Below are 25,716 nucleotides of genomic sequence, written 5' to 3' on the forward strand. Positions count from 1 at the left end.
TTTTGTTGCTTTGCTACCAATACAATAGGTCCCTTTTCCATTCATTGGTTGTCATTATTTTATTTTGAACGCAACAATCAAGAATACTCTCATCTACACAATTCAAACAAAAAACTTGTTCAATATAATGTCCTCATTTGCGAAAAACAATAGTAATAAAATACATTTTTAAATAAACGTGGTGTCCAAAAAGCTTATATTGTCTTAATTATCAATAAAATAAATGATCACCTGATATTCGACAATAATAATTACTGAATATTAATGGGATACATATCATGTATAATTTATTCACCAGTGCTTCTGAATTATTTTCTGGTACATCACGCCCCAGGAAGAAGATAACATTTCGGGCCCCTCAGCCGCGACTATAAATTGTATCATTTGTCTATTAAATTGTTATAAGTACACCTCTGCATAACATTGTACCGGTATTCCTATTAATATTAAAGGGGTGGGGAGAAAGAAAACTCGATCAACTTACAACAAAGAATTACATTATTAACATAGTTTTTAGTCTGTCACAGAAATTGATTTGCCTAGAATTAAAAGAAAAAATTTGATCCTTAATTAAAGTAAACATTTTTCGACCGACTTGAACAATTTGATACTGAAAACTAGGATGACATAAACTCAATAAAACATAATAAATTCAAATTGATCAGCATCAGTAACTCAGGAGCACAATATAAACACTCTAACCTACAAAACAAAAATTAATATAATTTGTGCTGAGTTTTTTAATTTCATTAATAATAAGGAAGTCGGGATTAACGGCTACAATAAGCACATTTTGTAATGCACGGCTTTTCGAAGCGGGGTTTAAAGCATGATACTGATAAAGCTGGTTTCTCAGGGTCACATGCCCCATCCTGCCCCCCAACTATTTGAAGAACTGATATGTCCAGGGTGTACCCCGCCTTCCGCCCGAATGCAGCTGAGATAGGCTCCAGCACCCCCCGCGACCCCGAAAGGGACAAGCGGTAGAAAATAAATGGATGGATGGACATTATACTCACAATTTTATCTCTAAAATGTTCTGGGATATTTGTTGGCAGGAGATTTTTTCTTGCTTTAAATATTACTTGTGCAGTTTTGAGTTTCATCAGATCCTATACATTTTATGATATGTGTCATTATAAGAGTGCATTTGTGGGTTTTCGATACCCAAAATGGTATATTTTTTGTAATATGTGTAACTTTTGTAAGGCATCACTGGTGCCCCCATGTGGCAGGAAAACACATTGATACCATCGCATAGTCAACTAGCATTCTCACATTAGCTTTTGCACAGTGTAACGTTCAGACGTTTAAGTGTAAAAAGAAGTTAACCGCTGTTAATAGCAAGTCAATATGAAAAGATTGTACATTGCATATTGTACTGACCAGCTACAACAAAATGTCATTTTGGTGCTACGCTACCATTACGGTATGCTCCATTTCCCATTCTATGGTTCTCATCATGTTTCCTTATGTGGTGAGATAAGACAAAAAAGCCAAATAAAAAGCAAAATGGAGTTGGGTCTCACAAGTGTTACATTTTCGCCCCCTGAATGCTCCAACTTCTACTGTACTGACTTTGATGGGAACGCAGATCAATGTTGTTTTTTTTGCACTCGCAGCAGTCGCGCTCTTCATAAAGATGTTATTTGAGGTTAGATGTGTTGAATTTAAACTTTTTTATTTATTTTTTATAGTCCAGCCATCTTTTTGTCTCAGCATTTCGCTTTATCCACCGAGTCAGGCGGCTACACTAGTCAGGCTAAGCTCGCTGTGCTGACTTAAAAGAGAATTTTGCTACTTGTGATCATCACCCAAAACTTTTTACCCCCCTCCCTCCTTCCTTTCCCAGGGTTCGTGCCTGCGCACTATCTCTAGAACTAAAGAAGAAAATACATATATCTACATATATTATATATACTGTATATATACATACATATATATGTTGAGCTGTAAAATAAAAGCAGTGTCAGGAAAAGAAAACATCAAGTCTGAGCGCGGAAAGGCTGACAACTCCATCCTGCTTTCTATTCGTGGTTCGAGTTCTTAGAGCGCTGCAGTGCACTTTTACAGGAAACTGGAGGTGGATGTTTGCTTCGGAAAAAAACAGAATGGAGTGTGCAAGATATGTCAGATACCGGTATGTGTTAAGTCGTTTTCAGCGGATAAAAATGTAGGTATTTTTCAGACCATAAGGCGCATCAAAGGCGTCATATTATGATATTTTTCTACATTTAAAACACTTCCTTGTGGTCTACATAACATGTAATGGTGGTTCTTTGGTCAAAATGTTGCATACCGGTAGATTATGTTTTACTGATCATCTTCAAGCCGCTTTCTGACCGTCCCTATAGGAAGCGCCGTTTTGTGGCCGGTCTGATTTACGTGGCTCACCTTCAACAGCGTCTTCTCCCCGACATCTTTGTTGTACCGGTAGTTTTTAGCACTTCCATAGCGAGTCTACTGACAGATATGAGTTACAACTGTATGCTAGTTTACATTAGAAATGGCAACAGTGGAGGATGAGTACCCCATAACAAGATGATAGAGAAAAAGAAGGAGCTTATTGACTACTATAATGGCAAACTCGCACACATTTATAGACTCATGCAGATCCCAAATACACAGCAGCAGGTACCAATTTTTGAGAAAATTTGTTTTTGCATAATGTTGCAAAACAAAAAAATTCTCATAATTATTGCCATTTTGGGGTCATTACAGACACACCATAATAATACCCGTATGTTGAAGCACAGGACTTCAGGGACACATGAAGACTTTAAATTTGACCAAAGTCATATTTAAAAAAATAAATATGACCAATGTATGACCCTGTAACTGCTTGGTATTGACTTGATACCCAAATTTGTGGTATCACCCAAAACGTATTTACAGTATCCAAACAACAGAAGAATAAGTGATTATTACATTTTAACAAAAGTGTACAAGCGGTAGAAAATGGATGGATGGATGTAGGTAGAGCATGTTAAAACAGAAAGTAAGCAGATACGAACAGTAAATGAACTAGTAGATTAATAATTCATTTTCTACCTCTTCTCCTTCATAATTTTGATAAAATAATAGCGTGAGAAATTGCATATGTTACTGCATACATCAGCAGACAAATTAAGAGCCTTTGTAACCCGTTCGCTTACTTACTACTAAAAGTAAAATTTTCTAGTATGTTCACTGTTATTTTATGCCAAAATTGATTGCAATAATCAGTCAATCAAAGTTTATTTGTATAGCCCTTTATCACAAATGCCTCAAAAGGCTGCACAAACCACAGAAACATGTTCAATGTGCCATAAGATTTTTTTGTTAAAATAGAGCCAATAATGCAATTTTTTGTGGTCCACGTTATTTAGAAAAGTATCAAAAACTTTTGAAAAGTATCGAAATGCATTTTGCTACCGGTACCAAAATATTGGTATTGGGACAACCCAAGTGGTGTGCAATGTTAAAAAAAAGTGGCAGGCAACATGACATAAAGTGACGGGCTACATGACATAAAGTGACGGGCAGTGTTGGGTTAGTTACTGAAAACCAGTAACTAGTTACAGTTACTAGTTACTTTATTTCAAAAGTAACTCAGTTACTTACACCAAAAAGTAATGCGTTACTGTGAAAAGTAACTATTTAGTTACTTATTTTTTTCTTCTTTTTTTTTTTAATGCTCCCATTAATTCCCTTTTAACCTTCATTTCAGTACTGTTATTACACTGTTGATCAACTTGACATGCATTTGCATCACTGAACTCTGCTAAGCAGTGTGGTCTACATATAACACACAAAGACAAAGATATGTTTCAAAGGGCCAACTTATTTCCGGCCAGAACAAATTGACAAAACTATTTTAAATAGCTGCAACATAACATACATAAGTAACAAACAGCATAATAACAACATAGCTGTAAACCAAATAAGTACTTTAACTTTATTTTTACATACCAAAGCCTAACCAGGCGTTTTTTCTCTCAAGGAATTCTGAAATAAAATCATGTCTCAAGCCCAGAACACTCTACACATTTCCCCAGTTTTAGTTTAGAGATAAGGAAATATCGGCCTGGCCCACTAGCATCCCTCTTTATGTTTGTGAACTTTATATTCTATACATTTAGAGTGATGTGATAATCAAACACTCTAGAAGTCTAGAAATAAAGAGTATATAAGAGAATTGACAGAGTGTGTGTACTATAATTCATAATAACATTGATTTTGATTCAATATTATGTTTTGAGCAATGACAGTTTGAAAGAAAAAAAAAACAGCTTTGTTTTATTAATCAACATTGCAACTTTTTCTAAATTACATTTCACCTTTAAGCTTTTTTATTTCACTTTTGTTATGTTTTTGTTTATTTTAATAGTATTTTTAGAATGTGCTGTGAGCCTTTAAAACATTAGCTGTGGGCCACAAATGGCCTCCGGGGCACACTTTTGACACCCATGCTATAGATAATAAAAAATTAAATCTGATGAATCTATCGATAAAAAGCTGAGCCTGGCGACGCATGCGCGTTAACAACTCTCTCGCTCTCTCTGTCTCCGCCCCTCCCTCACCAATGCTGTTGCGCGCACCCCTCCCCTCCCTCCCTCCCCACACCCAGACACACACACAGCGCGCCTCCTACGTGTGACACAAGAGATTCAGAAGAACGACACTGCAGCGCTGCAATAAAACACACTCAGATCTTCTGTTTCCGGCTGATACTACATAAAAAATCACGTAAAATAACGCAGTAACGCATCATGTAGTAACGGTAACTGAGTTACTGAATATAAAAAATAACGCGTTAGATTACTAGTTACCGCCGAAACTAACGGCATTACAGTAACGTGTTAGTCCCAACACTGGTGACGGGCCACATGACATAAAGTGACGGACCACATGACATAAAGTGACGGACCACATGACATAAAGTGACGGGCCACATGACATAAAGTGACAGACCACATTAGGGCGATGTGGCAGGCCTGAGCTGGCCCCTGGGCCTTGAGTTTGACACACGTGTTCTATAGCACAGGTGTTATACTTGTGGCCAGGGGTCCACACAGCCTGGTAATAATGTGTGTCAATGAGGCACTTTATCTTTCTTGCTAAATTTATTCCAGTTTTGACGGAAAATAAATAGTAATGCATTCAACTGAAGTTGTTCTTAACTAAATATTATTTGATGCAAAGTTATTCCCGTTTAAACTTTATTTTTGCTTGTGATCTCAACTTCTGATTCAAAAGCAAGTTTTCCACCAATTTGCTGGTAAATGATCATCAAAGGGCCAATAGTGTCATAATACCGTGAGGCGATTATACAGTTATATGGTTTCACTTTTACAGTAACTGGGATGTGGCTCACAATGAAAATGAGTTTGACACCTCTGTAAATCTCTGTAGTATTGTCCGTTGAGAAGATATAAAATGATATGCTGAAATGTGAGTGCTCATTTTTGTGATGTATTTTTAGTCGCAGGAGAAGATCGAGGAAGAGCGCGAGCGGGTCAACGCCTCCTTGTTCTCTCTGGAGGAGGAGCTGGACAGCTGCAGAGACCAAGGCGAGCAGTGGAAGTCGCAGCTGGAGACCACCTCACAGGAGCTGCACCTTACCAAAGACAAGTCAGTGAAGTCATCATGCTTTCACCACACGGGAAACGCTATAATTATATATACTGTTATGCTATATGCTACCACAATGTACAGTGGAACCTCGATTCACGAACTTAATTGGTTCCTGAACAGGGTTCGTACATAGAAACGTTTTTATAATGAAGTAAAGTTCTCCATATGAAACAATGTAAACACGAATATTGGGTTCCATATTTTAGTAAAAGTTTGAAGACAATATAAAACGCTATACTGTACAGAATATCAAACATAGCGAGGAGGTAATGGATCTACTTTCTATTTAATAACAACCAGCTGAACTGTCCTCCTCGCTAGCCACAGTTTGAAATCACAAAACTCCTTAACTTTAACAGCCATGTTGTTACAATGGTTAGGAATAAAAAATAGAATCCACTTAACCTTGTCGGTTCATCTTCTTTGCGTGCAACAGAAAATGGGGGGAAGGCAGTGTCGACAACGCTGTCGATACTTCATGAATGTTTCAAACCGCACGTCAGGTACATTGCTTTTTTTAGACTCATATTGATCTAGCAAAACTAGAAAAGAGCTGTGATATATATATACGGTATATATATATATATATATATATATATATATATATATATATATATATATATATATATATATATATATATATATATATATATATACACTGTATATGTGTATACTGTATATATATATATGTGTATATATATATATGTATATGTGTATATATATATATATATATGTGTATATATATATATATATATATATATATATATATATATATATATATATATATATATATATATGTTTTGTTTCATCTGACATCACATGGACAAAGATAAAACCTTCTGGAGGAAAGTTCTGTGGTAAGACGAAACAAAAATTGAGCTGTTTGGCCACAATACCCAGCAATATGTTTGGAGGAGAAAAGGTGAGGCCTTTAATCCCAGGAACACCACCACGCCTACCGTCAAGCATGGTGGTGGTAGTATTATGCTCTGGGCCTGTTTTGCTGCCAATGGAACTGGTGCTTTAAAGAGAGTAGATGGGACAATGAAAAAGGAGGATTACCTCCAAATTCTTCAGGACAGCCTAAAATCATCAGCCCGGAGGTTGGATCTTGGACGCAGTTGGGTGTTCCAACAGGACAATGACCCCAAACACACATCAAAAGTGGTAAAGGAATGGCTACATCAGGTTAGAATTAAGGTTTTAGAATGGCCTTCCCAAAGTCCTGACTTAAACGTGTGGACAATGCTGAAGAAAGAAGTCCATGTCAGAAATTTTGTCAAGAGGAGTGGTCAAAAATTCAACTAGAAGCTTGCCAGAAGCTTGTGGATGGCTACCAAAAGCGCCTTATTGCAGTGAAACTTGCCAAGGGACATGTAACCAAATATTAACATTGCTGTATGTATACTTTCGACCCAGCAGATTTGGTCACATTTTCAGTAGACCCCTAATAAATTCCTAAAAGAACCAAACTTCATGAATGTTTTTTGTGACCAACAAGTATGTGCTCCAATCACTCTATCACAAAAAAATAAGAGTTGTAGAAATTATTGGAAACTCAGGACAGCCATGACATTATGTTCTTTACAAGTGTATGCAAACTTTTGACCACAACTGTATATATACCAGAGGTGTGGACTCGAGTCACATGACTTGGACTCGAGTCAGACTCGAGTCATGAATTTGATGACTTTAGACTCGACTTGACAAAATGTAAAGAGACTTGCAACTCGACTTAGACTTTAACATCAATGACTTGTGACTTCACTTGGACTTGAGCCTTTTGACTTGACATGACTTGCTACTTTCCCCAAAACCCAAACCTTAAAAAGTTATTTGGGAGCGCTCCGTATCTTTCATTTTATACGTCTGTGTCTATAAGCGTGTGTGCTGCGTGTCAGCGTGTGTGCTGTCAGTACAACAGCCAATCAAATTAGATCTACGTTGTTTTCACCCCACAGCATTCAGCCAATCAAATTGCAGGACAACCACCGAACAAGAGTTGTCAAACAATGCGGCAGAGAGAAACAATTATGCCAAAGTTGGTTTCGTTCGGGTATAAAAACTACGACTTGGTCAACAAAAAACGAATTGCGGTATGCAAATCACGCAGTTGGAATATTACAGACGGAGACGCAACAACTTCCAACTTCGTTCGACATTTGAAGTTGCACAAAGAAGGGTAAGTTTTGAATGTAAGATAACGTTTATTGGCTAAGTAACATGACTTTTATTTGCTGTGTAGTTAAATCAGTGAGGCTGCAAACTCACTGCTAACGTTATAACCATAGACATCTTATAAGTAGACGCAGCATTGAGCGCTACTGCCTACTGGCGCAGACGAGACGCGGAGCCGCCATCTTGGAGTGGTGATCCGCTCCACTCAGTGCAATTCATTTGGCAGGAGCAATGAACTGTCAGCAAATTTAATTCATCTTACCTCTCTGAATACCACAGATTTTCACGCGTTTTTTTGTCATACGTGTAGCTATGATAACGGACACATGTTTTGGCGTTTTTATTATTCATAGTTTGCTTAACAGTAATATAATATTCTTATACGCTATAAATGACCAGACGTCCGAGATCAAAACTGGGAATATAATCCCAGAGAAGAGGGGAAAAAACGGTCAGCTATTTTTAAGTTGAAGAAACAATATGATTAGATTATATATACATGCGTATATCCTACATAAACAATGTATGAATACATTAGATATCTATATATTTTAGGGACCTATAGACTGTAACTCTGTTGCTGCAGCAGCAGAGAGTTTATTCTGTCTTGACACTTTGTATTGATATTTTGTATTACATTCTTCCCTTAAATGATAATGTTTACAGTGATTGTTTTATATCTATTTTTTATGTATGTCGCTTTGGATAAAAGCGTCTGCCAAATACTTAAACATATATAAACACCTGAAAGTCTTTATATCAGCTAAAACCACCAATCTGTTTCACTGGATTCAGAATAAAACCAAATGCTGTCTTACTCAACAATGTTAGTATTTGAATATTGTTACTTGAAGACTTATTCCTGGTTACAATTATACTGTTAAGAAAGTATTGTCTTATACTTTGCCTAAAATGAGAATGCATCATCATCAGTGGCGGCTGGTGAATTTTGTTTTAGGTGGGGCTGAAAGTTTGTAAACCAAACCCCTGTAGGGGCGTCATCCTCCCCCAGAAGATTTCTTTGTGATTCTCACATACAAATATTGAAGATCTTTGCTCCTTCTCAACTTTGTGGTAATGTTATTTTCATAAAATACAACCAATAGTATGTTAATGTTTGTTTTTGCAAATGTGTTTATTCTGTAAAGGAATGAGTTAAATGTTTAAAATTGTTTAAACTATTAAAATGACTGGTTAATAGTGCTATTATGAATTGCAATGTCAGCACCATTTTTTTTCCTGCAATTTCAAATGCACTTGTTTTAATAAATAAATACAGCGTTTTAAAAGCATACACAATCTGTGTAAAAAATATTAGTCTGTGGTTAAAAGGACTTGAAAGGACTCGAAACTCAAAATGCAGGACTTGGGACTTGACTTGAGACTTTCTAGTCTTGACTTTGGACTTGACTCGGGACTTGCCTGTCCTGACTCGGGACTTGACTCGAGACTTGAGGGCAAAGACTTGAGACTTACTTGTGACTTGCAAAGCAATGACTTGGTCCCACCTCTGATATATACATATATACATGTATATATACATGTGCATATCATACATGTTTATATGTATATATGTTTATATGTGTTTGTTTGCTAACTAAGGGGACCAAAATAGAAGAAACAAATTTCAGTATGATGCAATGCACTTGTATTGTTCCTAATGTTCTGTCCAACGTTGTCAGTATCCACACTTGGATATCTTTTTAATGCATCTTCTTTTTTGTATGTAAATATATTGCCTTCGCTTGGTTGTCAAAACCAGCTTTGGCCCAACATCAAGCAGCATCTCCATTTGATGTGTTGACTTCCTTTTTTTCCATTTTTAATACCCACCCTCTTCAAAGCAGCACCAGTGGAGATGTTGCATCTGTGAAAATGTCCTTTTTTTAGCTCTCTTTATTTTAACACCTGCACTCTTTCACTCCTGTGGACGTGTCATCCGGCAGGAAGGCGACGCACTCCGGCAGTCACATGTGAGAGAGTGAATCCGTCTTACCCTGTTTTTGTTTTTTTGCTATCATAGCTTAGATTTAAATAGTCTTGAGTATTTCTCTTCTTTTTTTTTTTGATGTGATGAAACCTTTCTTACTAACTGAAAGCCAGTGATCACAAACTCAATCGTTTTTTCTAAATAGTTCATGATTGCATTATTGATTTTAAATACAAAGGAATGTCGCTTTTGTAAGCCTTGATCCCCTTTTGTGCTTGTGTGTGTGTGTTTGCCGTGTGTGGGACATGTGCACCCACCTGTTTAGCCCTTAGGGTTCTCTAAAAGGACACATTATATGATCCCCTGCAGGCTGCTCCAACGTCACCTGGAGAAGGAGGAGCTTGAGAGCAATCTAAAGGAAGTCCAGGAGACGCTGTTAGCCGCGCACAAGCAGCAGATGCCTGCATCGTCTGCAGAGGTATCTAACGCCAATTTGATGAGTAGCAAACAACAAAGATACCTTAATATAATCATCATAAATCATTCCAGGGTGCTCATACATTCCATTTGTTGCACAAATTCAATATAATCTGTTCCAAGGTCAAACTGTGGGCCTGATAACACCGTTAGGAACAGTTTCTTCTAGGGTTTATGTAATTTGTCTGCACTTTTAACTGTCATACAGGTGTAAAAATGGGTCACACTACTGCTGATGTTAACGTGTTCTTCTTTTCACAGAAAAAGGCAAAAAATTGTGCGGTTAATCTTTTGACGCCAGGTAGTTTCCCAACATTTTATCGAGCCAAAGCACATATTTTACACAACAACAAACATTTTACAGTTTACTACAGAACAAACATGTTTTATGAATGGCACCAGGCAGAGGCGGACTATAAATGATGTCGTTTTATGATTTTTCTGTAACATTTTTATAAGTACACCTCTGCATAAGACTGTATCCTTATAAACATTGCGTGGCTCGGTTGGTAGAGCGGCCGTGCTAGCAACTTAAGGGTTCCAGGTCGGATCCATGCTTTCGCCATCCTAGTCACTGCCGTTGTGTCCTTGGGCAAGACACTTTACCCACCTACTCCTAGTGCCTCCCACATTGGTTTAAGTGTAGCTTAAAGATGTAGATCATGTGTTTCACTATGTATAGCACTTTAGCAACATATGAGAAAAGTGTTATATAGATGTAATTCACAACATTAAATAAAGAAAAAAAAAATGGAAATCAACTTACAACAAAAAAATACTTTATTAACATTGTTTTTAGTCTGTAACAAAAATTTTAAGTGCATCAATTTGCCTGAAATAGAATTTTAAAAAAGCACGGTACTGCAGTGGTTAGTGATTGTCCCTCACAATAAGAAGATCCTGGGTTTGATTCCCAGCCTCTGGGTCTTTCTATGTGGAGTTTACATGTTCTCCCCGTGACTTCCTCCCACCACCGAAGACATGCACCTGGGGATAGGCTGATTGAACACTAAATGGGCCCTAGTGTGTGAGTGTGAATGTTGTCTATCTGTGTTGGCCCTGTGATGAGATGTCAACTTGTCAGGGGCACTGCCTTCCGCCCGAGTGCAGCTGAGATAGGCTCCAGCTCCAGTTTTTCTTCCCATTGTCTTAATTTGTGCGCTTGAAAATACATCAGAACGCTAAATCAATCATGATTGTTTCGACAGCTCCCCCTCCCTCCTCATGCTACTGTGCATGTGCAGACTTGATTCATTTTTTTGGCCCACAACATTTTCCAAACAAAAAACAAACATGCCCCAGACTAGAACATTACACAAAAAAATTAAGGAAAAAAGAAACCCCCCCCCCCCAAAAAACTGGACCTGAAAATCAAAATGGCCAACGACCTGTTCTTTGATCAATTCCGTAAGTGCTGTCATGTTTTTTGTGTTTTTCAAAAATACATTTAATTGTCGGTATAATATTATTATTCGTAGAAAATAAATAATAAAAATGTACCGGTACTTTAAATCCTCAAGAATGATGGATTAGGCGAGTTTATTTTAGAGCGCAATTTACCCCGTTTCTTTGCGAGGATTATGAGACATTTTTCATCTAAATGGGAATATATGAAAATCCCAGAAGTCGGCATCGTAATGACAGCAGACATTGTACTGTAAGTGATGTTTTATTATGTTTGTTAGCTCTCATAAAGTCTACAGTGACCGGAAATCAGTGATGAAGTTTTTAAAAAAAAGCAAACGCTGTGATGCCATCCATCCATCCATCCATCTTCTTCTGCTTATCCGAGGTCGGGTCGCGGGGGCAGCAGCCTAAGCAGGGAAGCCCAGACTTCCCTCTCCCCAGCCACTTCGTCCAGCTCTTCCCGGGGGATCCAGAGGCGTTCCCAGACCAGCCGGGAGACATAGTCTTCCCAACGTGTCCTGGGTATTCCCCATGGCCTCCTACCGGTCGGACGTGCCCTAAACACCTCCCTAGGGAGGCATTTGGGTGGCATCCTGACCAGATGCCCGAACCACCTCATCTGGCTCCTCTCCATGTGGAGGAGCAGCGGCTTTACTTTGAGCTCCCCCCGGATGGCAGAGCTTCTCACCCTATCTCTAAGGGAGAGCCCCGCCACCCTGCGGAGGAAACTCATTTCGGCAGCTTGTACCCGTGATCTTGTCCTTTCGGTCATAACCCAAAGCTCATGACCATAGGTGAGGATGGGAACGTAGATCGACCGGTAAATTGAGAGCTTTGCCTTCCGGTTCAGCTCCTTCTTCACCACAACGGATCGATACAGCGTCCGCATTACTGAAGACGCCGCACCGATCCGCCTGTCGATCTCACAATCCACTCTTCCCTCACTCGTGAACAAGACTCCGAGATACTTGAACTCCTCCACTTGGGGGCAGAGTTTCCTCCGCAACCCGGGAGATGTGATGCGTTTTTAAAATTAATGCGCCACGTATGGTTAAAATGATCAATATACCTAAATATGAAATGTTATTATAAATGTGCTTGTTACTACATTACATATATACTTACATCATGTATATAAAACCTTAATGGAGGTGTTTAGATGTTTTTTTAGGCAGAATTGAACGGCTCCTATAGGCTCTATTGTAAACAGACTTTTGATCGAATTAATTTAATATTTAGAATGCATTAAAAAAATCTATCCGTCGTCGTGTCTATCATAATAATTGTAAATGATAGGCACAATTCCAAAGAAAGTTTAATGTTAAATTACCATGTTTTTGTTATGTAGAGGGCCCTAATGACTAAGTATGCCTTGGGCCCCTACACGGCTAAATACGCCTCTGGCAGCAGGGGGACACACAGGTTCATTTTGTACCTTTTGCCATCGTGTGGAATAGCCTTTAATTGTTCTGCCTGTCACTATGCATTGAGCACTATTAGAATGTAAAAACAATGACAGCAAACAAAACTAAATAAAAGCACAGGTGGGACATGTCTGCCAATGAAGTGTTCCTTGTGCGGGGATGGGGAGGGGGCGGCGTTCAGCAGTCTTAACAGCTTCTGTAAAGAAGCTGTTCCTCAGTCTGGTGGTGCAGAGGGACTTCTTTCTGCATCTGCTGATGTAGATGTCTGTGGTGGTGGTAAGGCTGCTTCCCGTAATCTTCTGAGTAGCTTTCACCGCCCTCTGCACTGCCTTCCTCTCTTCAGCTGTGCAGCTGCTGAGGGTGCTCTCAAAGTATGATATTTTGATCAGGATGAGTTGCTAGGGTTTATAACTTGTCAAAAAATTATAGTTATTGTAAAGCTATGGCTTTACAATAACGCCTAGCATTCGTTTTAGAAGGGGTTAACACACAGACCAGTGGTCGGCAGCCCAAAATGTTGAAAGAGCCATATTGGACCAAAAATACAACAAAAAAATTTGTCTGGAGCCGCAAATAATTAAAAGCCTTCTATAAGTGAAATAATGAAGGCAACACATGATGTAATTGTCTATGTTAGCAATAACAGCCTAGGCTGACGCAAATTTTTGTTGACAGAAATGTTGTATTTTAATTTTAATTTCACACATTTTTGCAACATTGGAAACCATTAGTAAAACAGAGGCTTCTCACAGGATGAGATAACTTCTGGAAATTACTGGCTCAGAACGGCCAAAGGTATAGATTTGTGTGTTCAAGTTTAAGGAAACAGCAGGCTGTCTTCTTCAAATGGATTTATTACAATCTTTGCAAGCTGGTTAACGTTTGCTGTGGTCTGGAACAACATGGCACACAGACAACTATGAAAAATGCGGCCACTGTTACATACAGATAATGTGTCATGAGACATGCAAATATGAATTAAATACACAGAGGACATAAGTAAAGGAAATAAATTAGCTCAAATATACCTACAAACGAGGCATAATGATGCAATATGTACATACGCTAGCCCAGGGGTCGGCAACCTTTACCACTCAAAGAGCCATTTTGACAAGTTTCACAAATTAAACAAAACAATGGGAGCCACAAAACTCTTTCGAAAATTTAAAATGAAATAACACTGCATACAACGCTTTTTTTGCTTTGTGCTATGTTTTAACTAGGGGTCACAGATACACGCCCCGGCCCTCGAGATTTTAATGTATGGCGCTTGATAGCGTCATACTTGCCAAACCTCCCAATTTTTCCGGGAGACTCACGATTATCAGGGAGTGATGTCACTGCTTTTAGCGCCCTCTACGGTCTGCTCAAACAGCGTAACTTCTCCGCTACATGTTGAATGCAGCTTTTGCTTGCACACGTAATTGACAGCAAGGCATACTTGGTCAACAGCCACACAGCTTACACTGACGGTGACCGTATAAAAAAAACTTTAACACTGTTACGTTAAAAATATGCGCCACACTGTGAACCCACACCAAAAAAGAATGACAAACACATTTCTGGAGAACATCCGCACTGTAACACAAAATAAACACAACACAACAAATACCCAGAATCCCATGCAGCCCTAACTCTTCCGGTCTACATTATACACCCCCGCTACCACCAAACCCCGCCCACCTCAACCGACGCACGGAGGGGGGGGGGGTGTTGATGTGTGGGGGTAAGAGTTAGGGCTGCATGGGATTCTGGGTATTTGTTGTGTTGTGTTTATGTTGTGTTACAGTGCGGATGTTCTCGAGAAATGTGTTTGTCATTCTTTTTTGGTGTGGTTTCACAGTGTGGCGCATATTTGTAACGTAACAGTGTTAAAGTTGTTTTATACGGTCACCGTCAGTGTAAGCTGTGTGGCTGTTGACCAAGTATGCCTTGCTGTCTCCAACTTGTGCAAGTAAAAGCTACATACAACATGTGGCCGAGCTGGCACGCTATTAGTACACACTATAGAGGACAATAAATGCAGTGCCATTAAGGCACGCCTTTAATTTAGTCGGTAGGGTGTAAATCAGAGAATGTGTGCTATCTTGGAGAGGCACTGAGATCAGTAAGTCTCCTGGGAAAATTGGGAGGGTCGGCAAGTATGCAGCTGAGCCGCATCAGAGTGGTCAAAGAGCCGCATGCGGCTCTGGAGCCGCGGGTTGCCGACCCCTGCGCTAGCCTAATTAGCATGTTAGCATCGATTAGCTTGCAGTCATATATTGACCAAATATGCCTGATAAGCACTCCAGCAAATCAATAAAATCAACAAAGCTCACCTTTGTGCATTCACGCACAGCATAAAATGTTTGGTGGACAAAATGAGACAAAGGAGTGGCATAAAACACAACTTTCTGTGGCAGCATCGGAGAAAGTTGTACATGTAAACAAACTACGATGGATCGCTGAAATTAGTAGGACAAAACGGTGCTTGCCAAATACTATCATCAGTGAAGCATGTATAACATAAACAGTGAGATTTCTAACAATTAGGAAGGTTTGTGTCATGTTTGTTCCACTACAGAAAATATATTAAAACAAAAAAAATTGGTTTTCTTCATCTTTTTCCATTTTCACATATCTCTGAAAGAGGTCCAGGGAGCCACTAGGGTGGCGCTAAAGAGCCGCATGAGCCGCGGGTTGCTGACCCCCGACATAGACTAATAACCATCCTTCAAACATCCCGCTATCTTAAAGCGTCACCCAGCCTTCGTTCTTGCACGCATGCAATTAATCATCGCCGCATACTTTTCCTAAAGGAACTTCAGCGTTGCCACGACGACCTGCATCGGGCCCGCCTGGATGCGGACAAACACAAGGGCGCCCTCGACAAGAAGAGCGAGGCCCTTGACGCCGTGAGGAAAGCCAGCGGCGAGCGCGAGGCGGAGCTCCTGTCTGAGATTGGCAAGTTGAAGGAGCAAAAGGCCGAGCTGGAAAAGACCCTCGATAAGGCAAAAGAGGTAATTACGTGTTAAGAGGATAGCATTATTACCATGATTGAAGCAACTATTACAGCAGTGATTTTCATGGCTTTTATTCAGTAGATTCTTTATTTTTCCCTCCTTTCCTTTGAGTGCAGGCACCACCTTCTGCAGAAAGGACTGCAGTGGACCACAGCAGCAATGTGGAGCTCCAGGAGGCGAACACTCGCCTCAGAGAGAGGCTCGCCCGCGTGGTAATACTGCATTGACAAAAAAACACCGCAGAGCTGCACAGTACACAACGTTATGTAAATAGACATACTGTACACTGAAAAAACAAATGGCCTCCCACGCACTCTATTTCCTACCCCTGACTAATCTCCCTCTCGGATAAATCTGACGTTTATTGTGCTTCAAATGCAGCCTATTGCAGAAAAATAATCATATTATGCTTGTCAAAGAAAGACATTTGAATGCAGTAACACTCTTGCATTAAATTGAAATATGTGGACGGAAATACTATGATATTCATTATGCATGGATGATTTTACTTGCCATAAATGCTGTGATTACAGCATATACTGTAACTGGAAGCAGGCGATAATGTAAATTCCTTATATACTTTATATAACAAGTTGTTGTTTAACTTTTAATAACAATTTGGAATGCATGAGTAAAGATGTAAAGGGAAATGTAGCTCGCTTTGACCACATGGTGGAGTTATTAATGGAGTCTTTTAAGTAAGTATATCTGAATCATTCTGGAAAACTATAAATTAGCAAATACATTTACTTACTAATACTTAAAAATAGATATAGAATATGTGTTCACATTAAATATTGTAAAAAAATAAAATATATGAGTATTTTGAATATAAAGGAGCAGATGAGAATCTAATAAAATATTCATTATTATTTGAATAAATACAATTTTGTAACTGTATGATTGACAAGTAGCACCACAAATACTATTGCAGTATGAGCATGTATTAAAATATAATATAATGTCACCATACAAGAATGATTAATACAATAACAAACCTTTACTCAAAATACATTTCATCCAGTATGTTGTTTCCAACTTAATTTTTCATCAATCAATCAAGATATTATCATTTGCTCCTCTTGTCAAGCGATTGGAATGTGATATTAACAGGCTGGAAACAGCTGCATAAATGGCAGTACATTCTTACTAAAATGTTTTGGTTCAATCAAATCAAGCATAGGAAAATGGAACCCTGGGTAATCCCAAAAACCACATGTACTTTAGCTCTTAGAATTTTGATTATTAATGGAAACATATTGTTCTCTTTCATGAAGATAGCTATGTAGCTATTCTAAACCAATATTTTCAATGCCATCATCATTTTTTTTTCTCTGAGAATTTTAAAAGTGACGGTATTAAATTCCTTATTAATATCCAAAACTATGCAGAAGATATTCAATCTTATCAATAAATAGGAGCAGCACCATTTCTGTATATACACAATATTGAGTTAATTGTAAACAACAAGTGACAAAGCTGAGTAGTGCAACCAGAACTTTTTAAGTGCTTGTATAGGTAGATGAGGCTTAATGCTGCAACTACTGACGGCGTGGCGAAGTTGGTAGAGTGACTGTGCCAGCAATCGGAGTGTTGCTGGTTACTGGGGTTCAATTCCCACCTTCTACCTTCCTAGTCACGTCCGTTGTGTCCTTTGGCAAGACACTTCACCCTTTGCCTCTGATGGCTGCTGGTTAGCGCCTTGCATGGCAGCTCCAGCCATCAGTGTGTGAATGTGTGTGTGAATGGGTAAATGTGGAAATACTGTCAAAGCGCTTTGAGTACCTTGAAGGTAGAAAAGCGCTATACAAGTATAACCCATTTATCATTTATCATTTACTATCTTGTGGAGTTCATTTAAAAAATCTACATCAGTAGGTCGCCTACAGCCACAGATGTTAATAGCGATTATAATTATTTTTATTTATGTATTTTACCTGGCGCTATTTAAAGACACCGGCAGTTATTTGGAGCATTTCCAGTATGTAATACAGTGGTTCTCAAACTTTTTTCACCAAGTACCAACACAGAAAACACTTGGCCCTCCAAGTACCACCATAATGACCAACATTAAAATGCAGTAGCATAGTAGGCCTAAATCTTCATTAAAAACAAGACAGAGGTTTTACTTAACAAGTATATTTAATGTTTTTGGCCACTTGAGCACTACACAAAGTTTGATCAGTAACACTGTGTTTGAATGTTTAAAGAAGTGATTATTTGGCGTACCACTAGATCATACTTGCCAACCTTGAGACCTCCAAATTCGGGAGATGGAGGGGGGTAGCGGGGGGGTATGTATTTTCAAGTATTTCTTTATATATATATATATATAAATAATCCGTTCATGAATGAGTATATCCGTTCGGCCACCGTGTTCAATGCAGAAGTCTGATCTACAAAATTTGCAGGCAGCATACCCCTTCCCCTTCGAGCTGTCCTGGATGAACGGAAATAATTTTTTCCAATCATTTTGGAACTTGCAAGCGTACTTCTTCTTCTTACTCGTCGTCGCCATGTCTCTTCTTCGTTCTTCTGCTTCGTCTCTGTTATGTTTTTGGACATTACTACTTGCCGTAGTTTTGAAGCAATGCATGATGGGAATCCGGATGTTGTGTGTCAGTGTATTAATGTGGCGGCTGGAATAAACACACGCTGAGAAATAGCTCCGTGCTTGCCTACTTTATGGGTTATAGATAAACCTATGGATAATGGAGACATATATAATAGTCTACTTTTCAGGTGAGAGAGGACGCTAAAGGCAGTGCCTTTAAGGCACGCCCCCAATATTGTTGTCCGGGTGGAAATCGAGAGAAATTCGGGAGAATGGTTGCCCTGGGAGATTTTCGGGAGGGGCACTGAAATTCGTGAGTCTCCTGGGAAAATCAGGAGGGTTGGCAAGTATGCACTAGATGGAGATCGCGTACCACTAGTGCACAGCGTAGCAGTTGTTCATTCCTGACATGGCATCTCTGGTTGCCCCATTGCCTTCCAGAGGCAGCACTCTAGCGTGACCAGAAGCCCCGAGGCTGAGGAGGCCATAGAGGCCCTGGAGGACGAGAACCGTGCCCTCAAGTCCCAGCTCGAGGAGGTCAAACGCAGTGCCTCCCGCCTGGGCAAGGAGAAGGACGAGATGAGCCGGCGGCTGGAGGAGAGGGACCTGGAGAGGGAGGTGCTGCGGAGGGGCAAGAGTGACCTGGAGGAGCAGAAGAGGCTCCTCGACCGAGCTCTGGAGAAGATCACCAAAGAGGTTTGTCTGCATGCACGCGCTCATACTGACAGTGAGAGGTCATTGACATTATTTTGTGCAGATGGAGATGATGATGGGGGACTCCCGCCAGTCGGTGGTGGTGTTGCAGACGCAACTGGATGAGTACAGGGAGCGCTCCAGGAAGGATTTGTTGGAGGCGCAACGCAACAACAAGGACAAGCTGGCTGAGCTGCAGAGGGCCCAGAGCAACTGCAAGACCCAACAGGAAGAGGTCAGCACATTAGTCCATTTTGTGCATTGCTCCTTGCCTACACTGTAAAAAAAAATCTGTAAAAAAACGGTCATCTACTGGCAGCTACGGCTGCCAAACGAAAACCATAAAATTAAAATAAAACATTATAAACCAAATAATGATCAAAAACATTATATTTACAGAAATTTTCATGAAACGTTTTGCGGAAAAATATCGTAATTTTACAGATTTTTACAAAATTATTAAGATCAACCACCTTTAATAAAGTGACGATGCAAACAGTTCTGCAGAAAAATACCTTTATTCTACAGTTTTTCCAAATTATTACGATCAAACCCCTTTAATGAAGTGGCAATGCTGGCAGCTCCACAGAAAAATACCATTATTTTACAGATTTTTTCTGAATTGTTAAAATCAACCACCTTTAATAAAGTGACGATGCAAACAGTTCTGCAGAAAAATACCAGTCGGACAGTCACATAACATGTGCGGCTTCTGCACGCACACACATTACAATGCAACGCATACTTCATCAACAGCGATACAGGTTACACTGAGGGTAGCCGAATAAAAAAACTTTAACACTGTTAGAAATATACGCCACACTGTGAATCCACACCAAACCAGAACCCTTTGCAGCACTAACTCTTCCAGGACGCTACAAGGTGTGTGTGTGTGTGGGGTGGGGGGGGGGGAGGTTTGGTGGTAGCGGGGGTGTATTTTGTAGCATCCCGGAAAAGTTAGTGCTGCAAAGGATTCTGTGTATTTGTTCTGTTGTGTTTATGTTGTGTTACGGTGCGGATGTTCTCCCGAAATGAGTTTGTCATTCTTGTTTGGTGTGTATTCACAGAGTGGCGTATATTTCTAACAGTGTTAAAGTTTTTTATACTGTCACCCTCAGTGTAACCTGTATCGATGTTGATGTAGTATGCGTTGCATTCGCTCGTGTGTGCATACAGAAGCCGCATATATCTTGTGACTGGGTCTGAACGATGTTAGAATGGATGAAAAGCGGACGTGACGATAGCTCGTAGAGTACGTTAAAGGTTAATTTGTTCAACCTTCGCCCGCGGCTTTGTTCAGTTTTCAATTTTGGCCCACTCTGTATTTGAGTTTGACACCCCTGTGTTAGATTGTTAGTATGGACATAGACTTTTATATAACAAGCTACATATTTAATGAAAGATAATTACTGTAATTTTACATGAATTTGAAAGTAATTTAAGAAAACAGAAAATGCTATGTATAATTAATTTGGTATTTTTCTGTAAAAAAAAATTGAAATATACATAGTTTGTCATTACTGGCATATTACTTAAAATAACAGGCGGATTGTTTATTTACAGATAATGTCTTCAATTCTACAGTTTTATAAACTATTTGAAAAAAATAGAAAAATTACAGTAGAAATTTAGAGTAAATTAATCATAAAAATAGGATTTTTTTTTTACAGTGTAGTCCGTATAGATGGGAATGGAGCGCGGACCTCCGCCTAGGCCAAACTGCAGTTTTGTATTTGTTTGGGCGTCTGTTTGTCAGCAAGCAGTCTTCCTCCTGTTTCATGAAGGAAGACAAAAGAACAGACCTGAGCAAATTAAGGCCCTGGGGCCGCATGCGGCCCATTAAGTTTTTCAATCTGACCCGCCGGACATACCCAAATATTTTTTTTAGATCTTTAAGATGGAAACTGTAGCTGCCATTATGATGTGCAGTGATGTTTTCAAATGACCGTAAGTCTTGAACTATACAAAGTATTTCAATGGTTGAAATCTGCGCTTTTGCAAGCTTTACTAGTTACTATGGTAATCTACGTCACAGCATCTCAGACGAGGCACCAAGCAGTGTGGGTGAGGAGCGTTTCCACAGAGTGTTTCCAGAGCGAGCCTGAAAATGCGGGTGTCAGGGACAGACGCGAAAGGAGATTTTTACAAGAAAGTTCTAAAGCTCAGTGATGTATCAGATTGTAGGTGGGGTTTTGTTCGCATTCATATTTCGCTGTGTTTGTAGCGCTTCGCCTGATTGTAAAATATTTCCATCGAGAGGGGGTGTGACCTTTATATGTTGTCAATATTCAGTGTTTTATCGTTCATAGTTAATATTGTTAATCCCACCTTCTTTATTTTCATGTACATTCTGGGTGTGTCATTCAGTAAAAAAAAAAAAGGTTACATCCATTCCATTTTTTAAGGCGATCTGTCATAACGTTTTTAGCTATCAATCAGACATTATTGTGAGGTTTTGTATTGGTGTTCCTAAAAATAGATATACCGGCCCCCAGACACATTTTTTTCTTTAAATTTGGCCCCCGAGTCAAAATAATTGCCCAGGCCTGCCAAAGATGCTACCAAAGGCCATTGCGCCATTTTGGTTCTGTGGTCGGATTGTAACATTCCTGCTGTTTAGGTACCTTTATCCATATCAGCACAGCATTTTATTGGTTTTTTCTTTGGTTGACAAAGTACAATTGTAAAATCCTCTGTAAATTAAAGATATTTTATTAAATTAATGTTCTCCTATTTTAGCCTGATAACCCCCAGATTAAAAACACTCAGGGCCTGATTTACTTGGATCCAAATACCACACATTAAACAGCATTTGCAAACTATAAAATGTGTACTATTAGTGGGCGTGTTGCATGTGATCTACCAAGACTGCGTCCGCTGTTATCGAGTGACAAAGTGGTGCAGACCGCTTTATTTAGATTTGGATTTTGCGTGTGCTAAGTGGCTGTCACCATGGAGACACTCATTACCCTCCGTATTATCATTTCTCTACCTGTGGCATTTTCAAACATGCAACAGACTTTTTGTGGACTTTTTCACTTTTTCTGGGCATTTTAGAAGAAGTCCTGCAATCTAGTCTACAAAAGCTTTGGGGGATGCTGGCACTAACTACGAACATTTAAAAAAAAAATGCATATTGCAAAAAAAAAATGTTTTCCTATAAAAGGTATGTCAAAAATATATCTCCTATATGAAAAAATGAACACCAATAAAAAAAAAATGCCAGCAGACTATAGAGCGCACCAGTATATATAAGCCACTAAATTTTAGAAGAAAAAATATTTTCCCATATATTAGCTCCACCGGACTATAAGCCGCTGATATATACAGTATGTTGTGAAATGAGTTTTTTTACACAGAAAGATTTTGTAATTATTTATTTACATACCTTAATTGTTTCGAAACAGTGCCTGTAACTCGGCAGTAAAACGGCTGATCAAACAAATCATCGTCATGGACCCACTAACTGCGGAAGCTAGCTCTCCAATCAGCTACACAGACTCATTAACTCCACAGTGACATTTTGGTGAATATACTGAGGAATTTGTGAAACTGAAACAATACAAAAAGAAAGCCATTGATTTACAATATAACTAACACAATTCATACTTACTAAAACAACCCATGTGTGTTATCTTTAGGTGTGTTTTTATGCATATTTGTGCGCACTATCGTAATGTAATCAAGCTAGCATATTAGCTGATGCTAATGATGCTAACGATCGTAATGTAATCAAGCTAGCATATTAGCTGATGCTAACGATGCTAGTTTGATTACATTACGATAGCACGCACAAATATGCATACAAACACACCTACAGACATCACACAAGGGTTGTTTTAGTAAGTATGAATTGTATTAGTTATATTGTAAATCTTAAACATTGCTTGGAGTGATGAATGAACAATCCATACGAGTAGAAACGCTATGGATGACTACAAGATGGAACGGCACTCGTACTTCCGGTTTAAAGCACTAAAGAGAAGAAAATGCTGTAGACGTTCACCCCGCAGCACCTGCAGTGAGCGAACTCGTCCAAAAGATGGCGCCGTAGCTGAAATAACTACACACCCTTTCAATGTCTCTGCTTGTATTTGATTAAAACTATCTGAATTGTGGCCGTTAGCGAAGAAAAATCCATAAATTAGCCGCACCGTTTTATAAGCCGTAGTGTTCAAAGCGAAGAATAAAAGTAGCGACTTTTAGTCCAGAATTTACGGTAGCTCCTTAAGTCATCCAGCAGCTACACAATTATAAAAGGATATTGCTGAACGGACAATATGTCTACAGTTTTTTTTATTTATGACATCCAGAATATGTTTGCTTGTAGATTTCAAACGTGCTAAATATAGTTGCAAACCAGCGAGCAGTTTCAGTCTTGATAAATCACATTTTGAGCGCTAAAATATTATCTTTACATCTCCTTCCCGCAGTATTGGGGACATTCTAATAATCAGCATATATTTTGCACATGCATGAAGGCAGACAAGCTAAATGGATTGCGCTCTCTATTTTGCTCATTTTAAGACACACAATCCTGAGTAGATCAGTTTTGCATGCCCTTAGTTTCTTAGCTTTTTTATACAAAAGTGGAGCCTTTCAGAGCAAAAAATAAATAAAAAAATATGCTGTGCATTTTATATTTAGGTGTCCCGTCTAAAGAAGGAGCTCCTGACGTGCAGCGAGGAGCGAGACAGCGCCCAGCTGGAGAGAGACCTCCTCAACAACCGCCTCAAACACTTGGAGGGTGAGCTGGAGTCAGAGAAGGGCAGCCAGACGGATCGCACCCGTGAGATCAGGGGGCTGGAGGTGAGGGGCAAAGGTGCTGAAGTCTGAAAATGGCTCAGAGTGTAACTAAGTACAGTGTTATTCACTGTACTGTGTGTGTGCGTGTGCGTAGGATAAAATAAAGACCCAGGAGATAGAGTTGGATGAGGAGAAGAGCAGCGTGGAGCTTTTGAATGATCGCATCACCCGCAGCAGAGATCAGGTGCAACACTTTTTTTCAGTCAACACAGTCACTGGACACTTCAATAGACACACCCGAACACAAAAGAGATCCAATACCAAAGTTCAATCCAAAAATATAATCAAACATAAAAAAGTTAATTAGCTACAGTACAGTATCTGTACCGCGGGCAGTGTTGTTTCTAGTAGGGGCGCTTTGATGATCCGTGAATGAGATCGGCCTATATTTGTATTAATTGTGAATTTTTCAATGTATTTATGATGAGTGCTATTACGTAACTATATCAGTGGTTCTCAAGCTTTTTTCTCCAAGTACCGCCTCAGAAAACACTCAGATCTCCCAAGTACCACCATGATGAACAACATTAAAATACAGTAGCCTAGTAGGTCTAAGTATTCATTAAAAACAAAGCAGCAGTTTTATTTACCAACTATATTCCTATTTTTGGCCTGTGTAACATTACACACCGTTTGAACAGTAACACTGTGTTTAAATATTTAATTAAGTGATTCTTTGGCGTACCACTAGATGGAGTATACGTACCACAATTTGATATTCACTGCACTGCATGATCTGCAAAAGGAGCCATAAAATCGCCTTATTTTAGAGTTGCCATTAGTTACTAATTTGCCAAAGATTAATATTTGGACTAATTTCTTGATTTTGACTAATTTAAAAAAAAAAAAAAAACTGTTATTCCGTTGGCTTTGACTTTTAATAAACTGAGCTGAAAGATTCGCTGCTGATGTAATTTTCACACTTGTGTCTTTTGTCATATTAATTAATTATAAGAGTAAGATTTCAAAATAGGTTAGAAGTGACAAAAGGTCCTGTGGCTGCTGACATATTTGTAACATAGTGATCCAATAACTTATAGTTACAGGGGCACTTAGCAATACCAATTCTGATTCCAATACGTTTTACTTTGAAATATTCTGTAATTTTGCTCTTAGGCTTTTGATCACAATTATAATCAGAAAAAAAACACAGGACATCGGTGTGACAATATCAACCAAATATTTAAGTTCTTTCATTATTACATACAAAGTAAATAATACACTATAACTGTACAAAAGCACAAAGTATTATCTACTACTTATTTAAAATGTTTTTCTTATTACCTGAATTTGTAATCAATAGATTGATAAAATATTGATCTAATCACTCTAGTATCGATCTTATACGGATACTACCTTTGGTATCGACACTACCATATATGGCGCCGACACACCAACAAACACAGGTGCTCAATTGTTGTTATTTTATATTCTCTCTCAACTTGTATTAATCTACTTGTTCATTTCATGTTCATAGCTTGTTAGTTTCAGATGCAACACAGTTCTATCTAGACTTTTTAAAGCCGGTTAAGCACTTATTTGTTGTGTTTTTTTCAAGCTAGCTTAGCAGCTAATTTAGCAATTAGCATGCTCTCTTGTTCCCCCTCTTTGCATTTACTAGATGTGTGA

General features: G+C 38.9%; 1 protein-coding gene across 2 annotated transcripts in view; it reads left to right on the top strand.

Moving 5' to 3' along the window:
* The window catches only part of cgnb (cingulin b), a 108,516-nt gene that overhangs the window by 65,743 nt on the left and 17,057 nt on the right, over positions 1–25,716 (top strand). For both annotated transcript variants that reach the window (XM_062047560.1, XM_062047558.1), the window contains 8 exons: positions 5,465–5,613; positions 10,094–10,202; positions 15,831–16,031; positions 16,151–16,246; positions 19,030–19,284; positions 19,346–19,516; positions 23,929–24,090; positions 24,182–24,271. In XM_062047560.1, the coding sequence (XP_061903544.1) occupies positions 5,465–5,613; positions 10,094–10,202; positions 15,831–16,031; positions 16,151–16,246; positions 19,030–19,284; positions 19,346–19,516; positions 23,929–24,090; positions 24,182–24,271 (1,233 nt within the window). The remainder of the gene's footprint in view (positions 1–5,464; positions 5,614–10,093; positions 10,203–15,830; positions 16,032–16,150; positions 16,247–19,029; positions 19,285–19,345; positions 19,517–23,928; positions 24,091–24,181; positions 24,272–25,716) is intronic.

This window comes from Entelurus aequoreus, linkage group LG05 (genome assembly GCF_033978785.1).
Source record: "Entelurus aequoreus isolate RoL-2023_Sb linkage group LG05, RoL_Eaeq_v1.1, whole genome shotgun sequence".
NCBI classification, from domain to species: Eukaryota; Metazoa; Chordata; class Actinopteri; order Syngnathiformes; family Syngnathidae; genus Entelurus; species Entelurus aequoreus.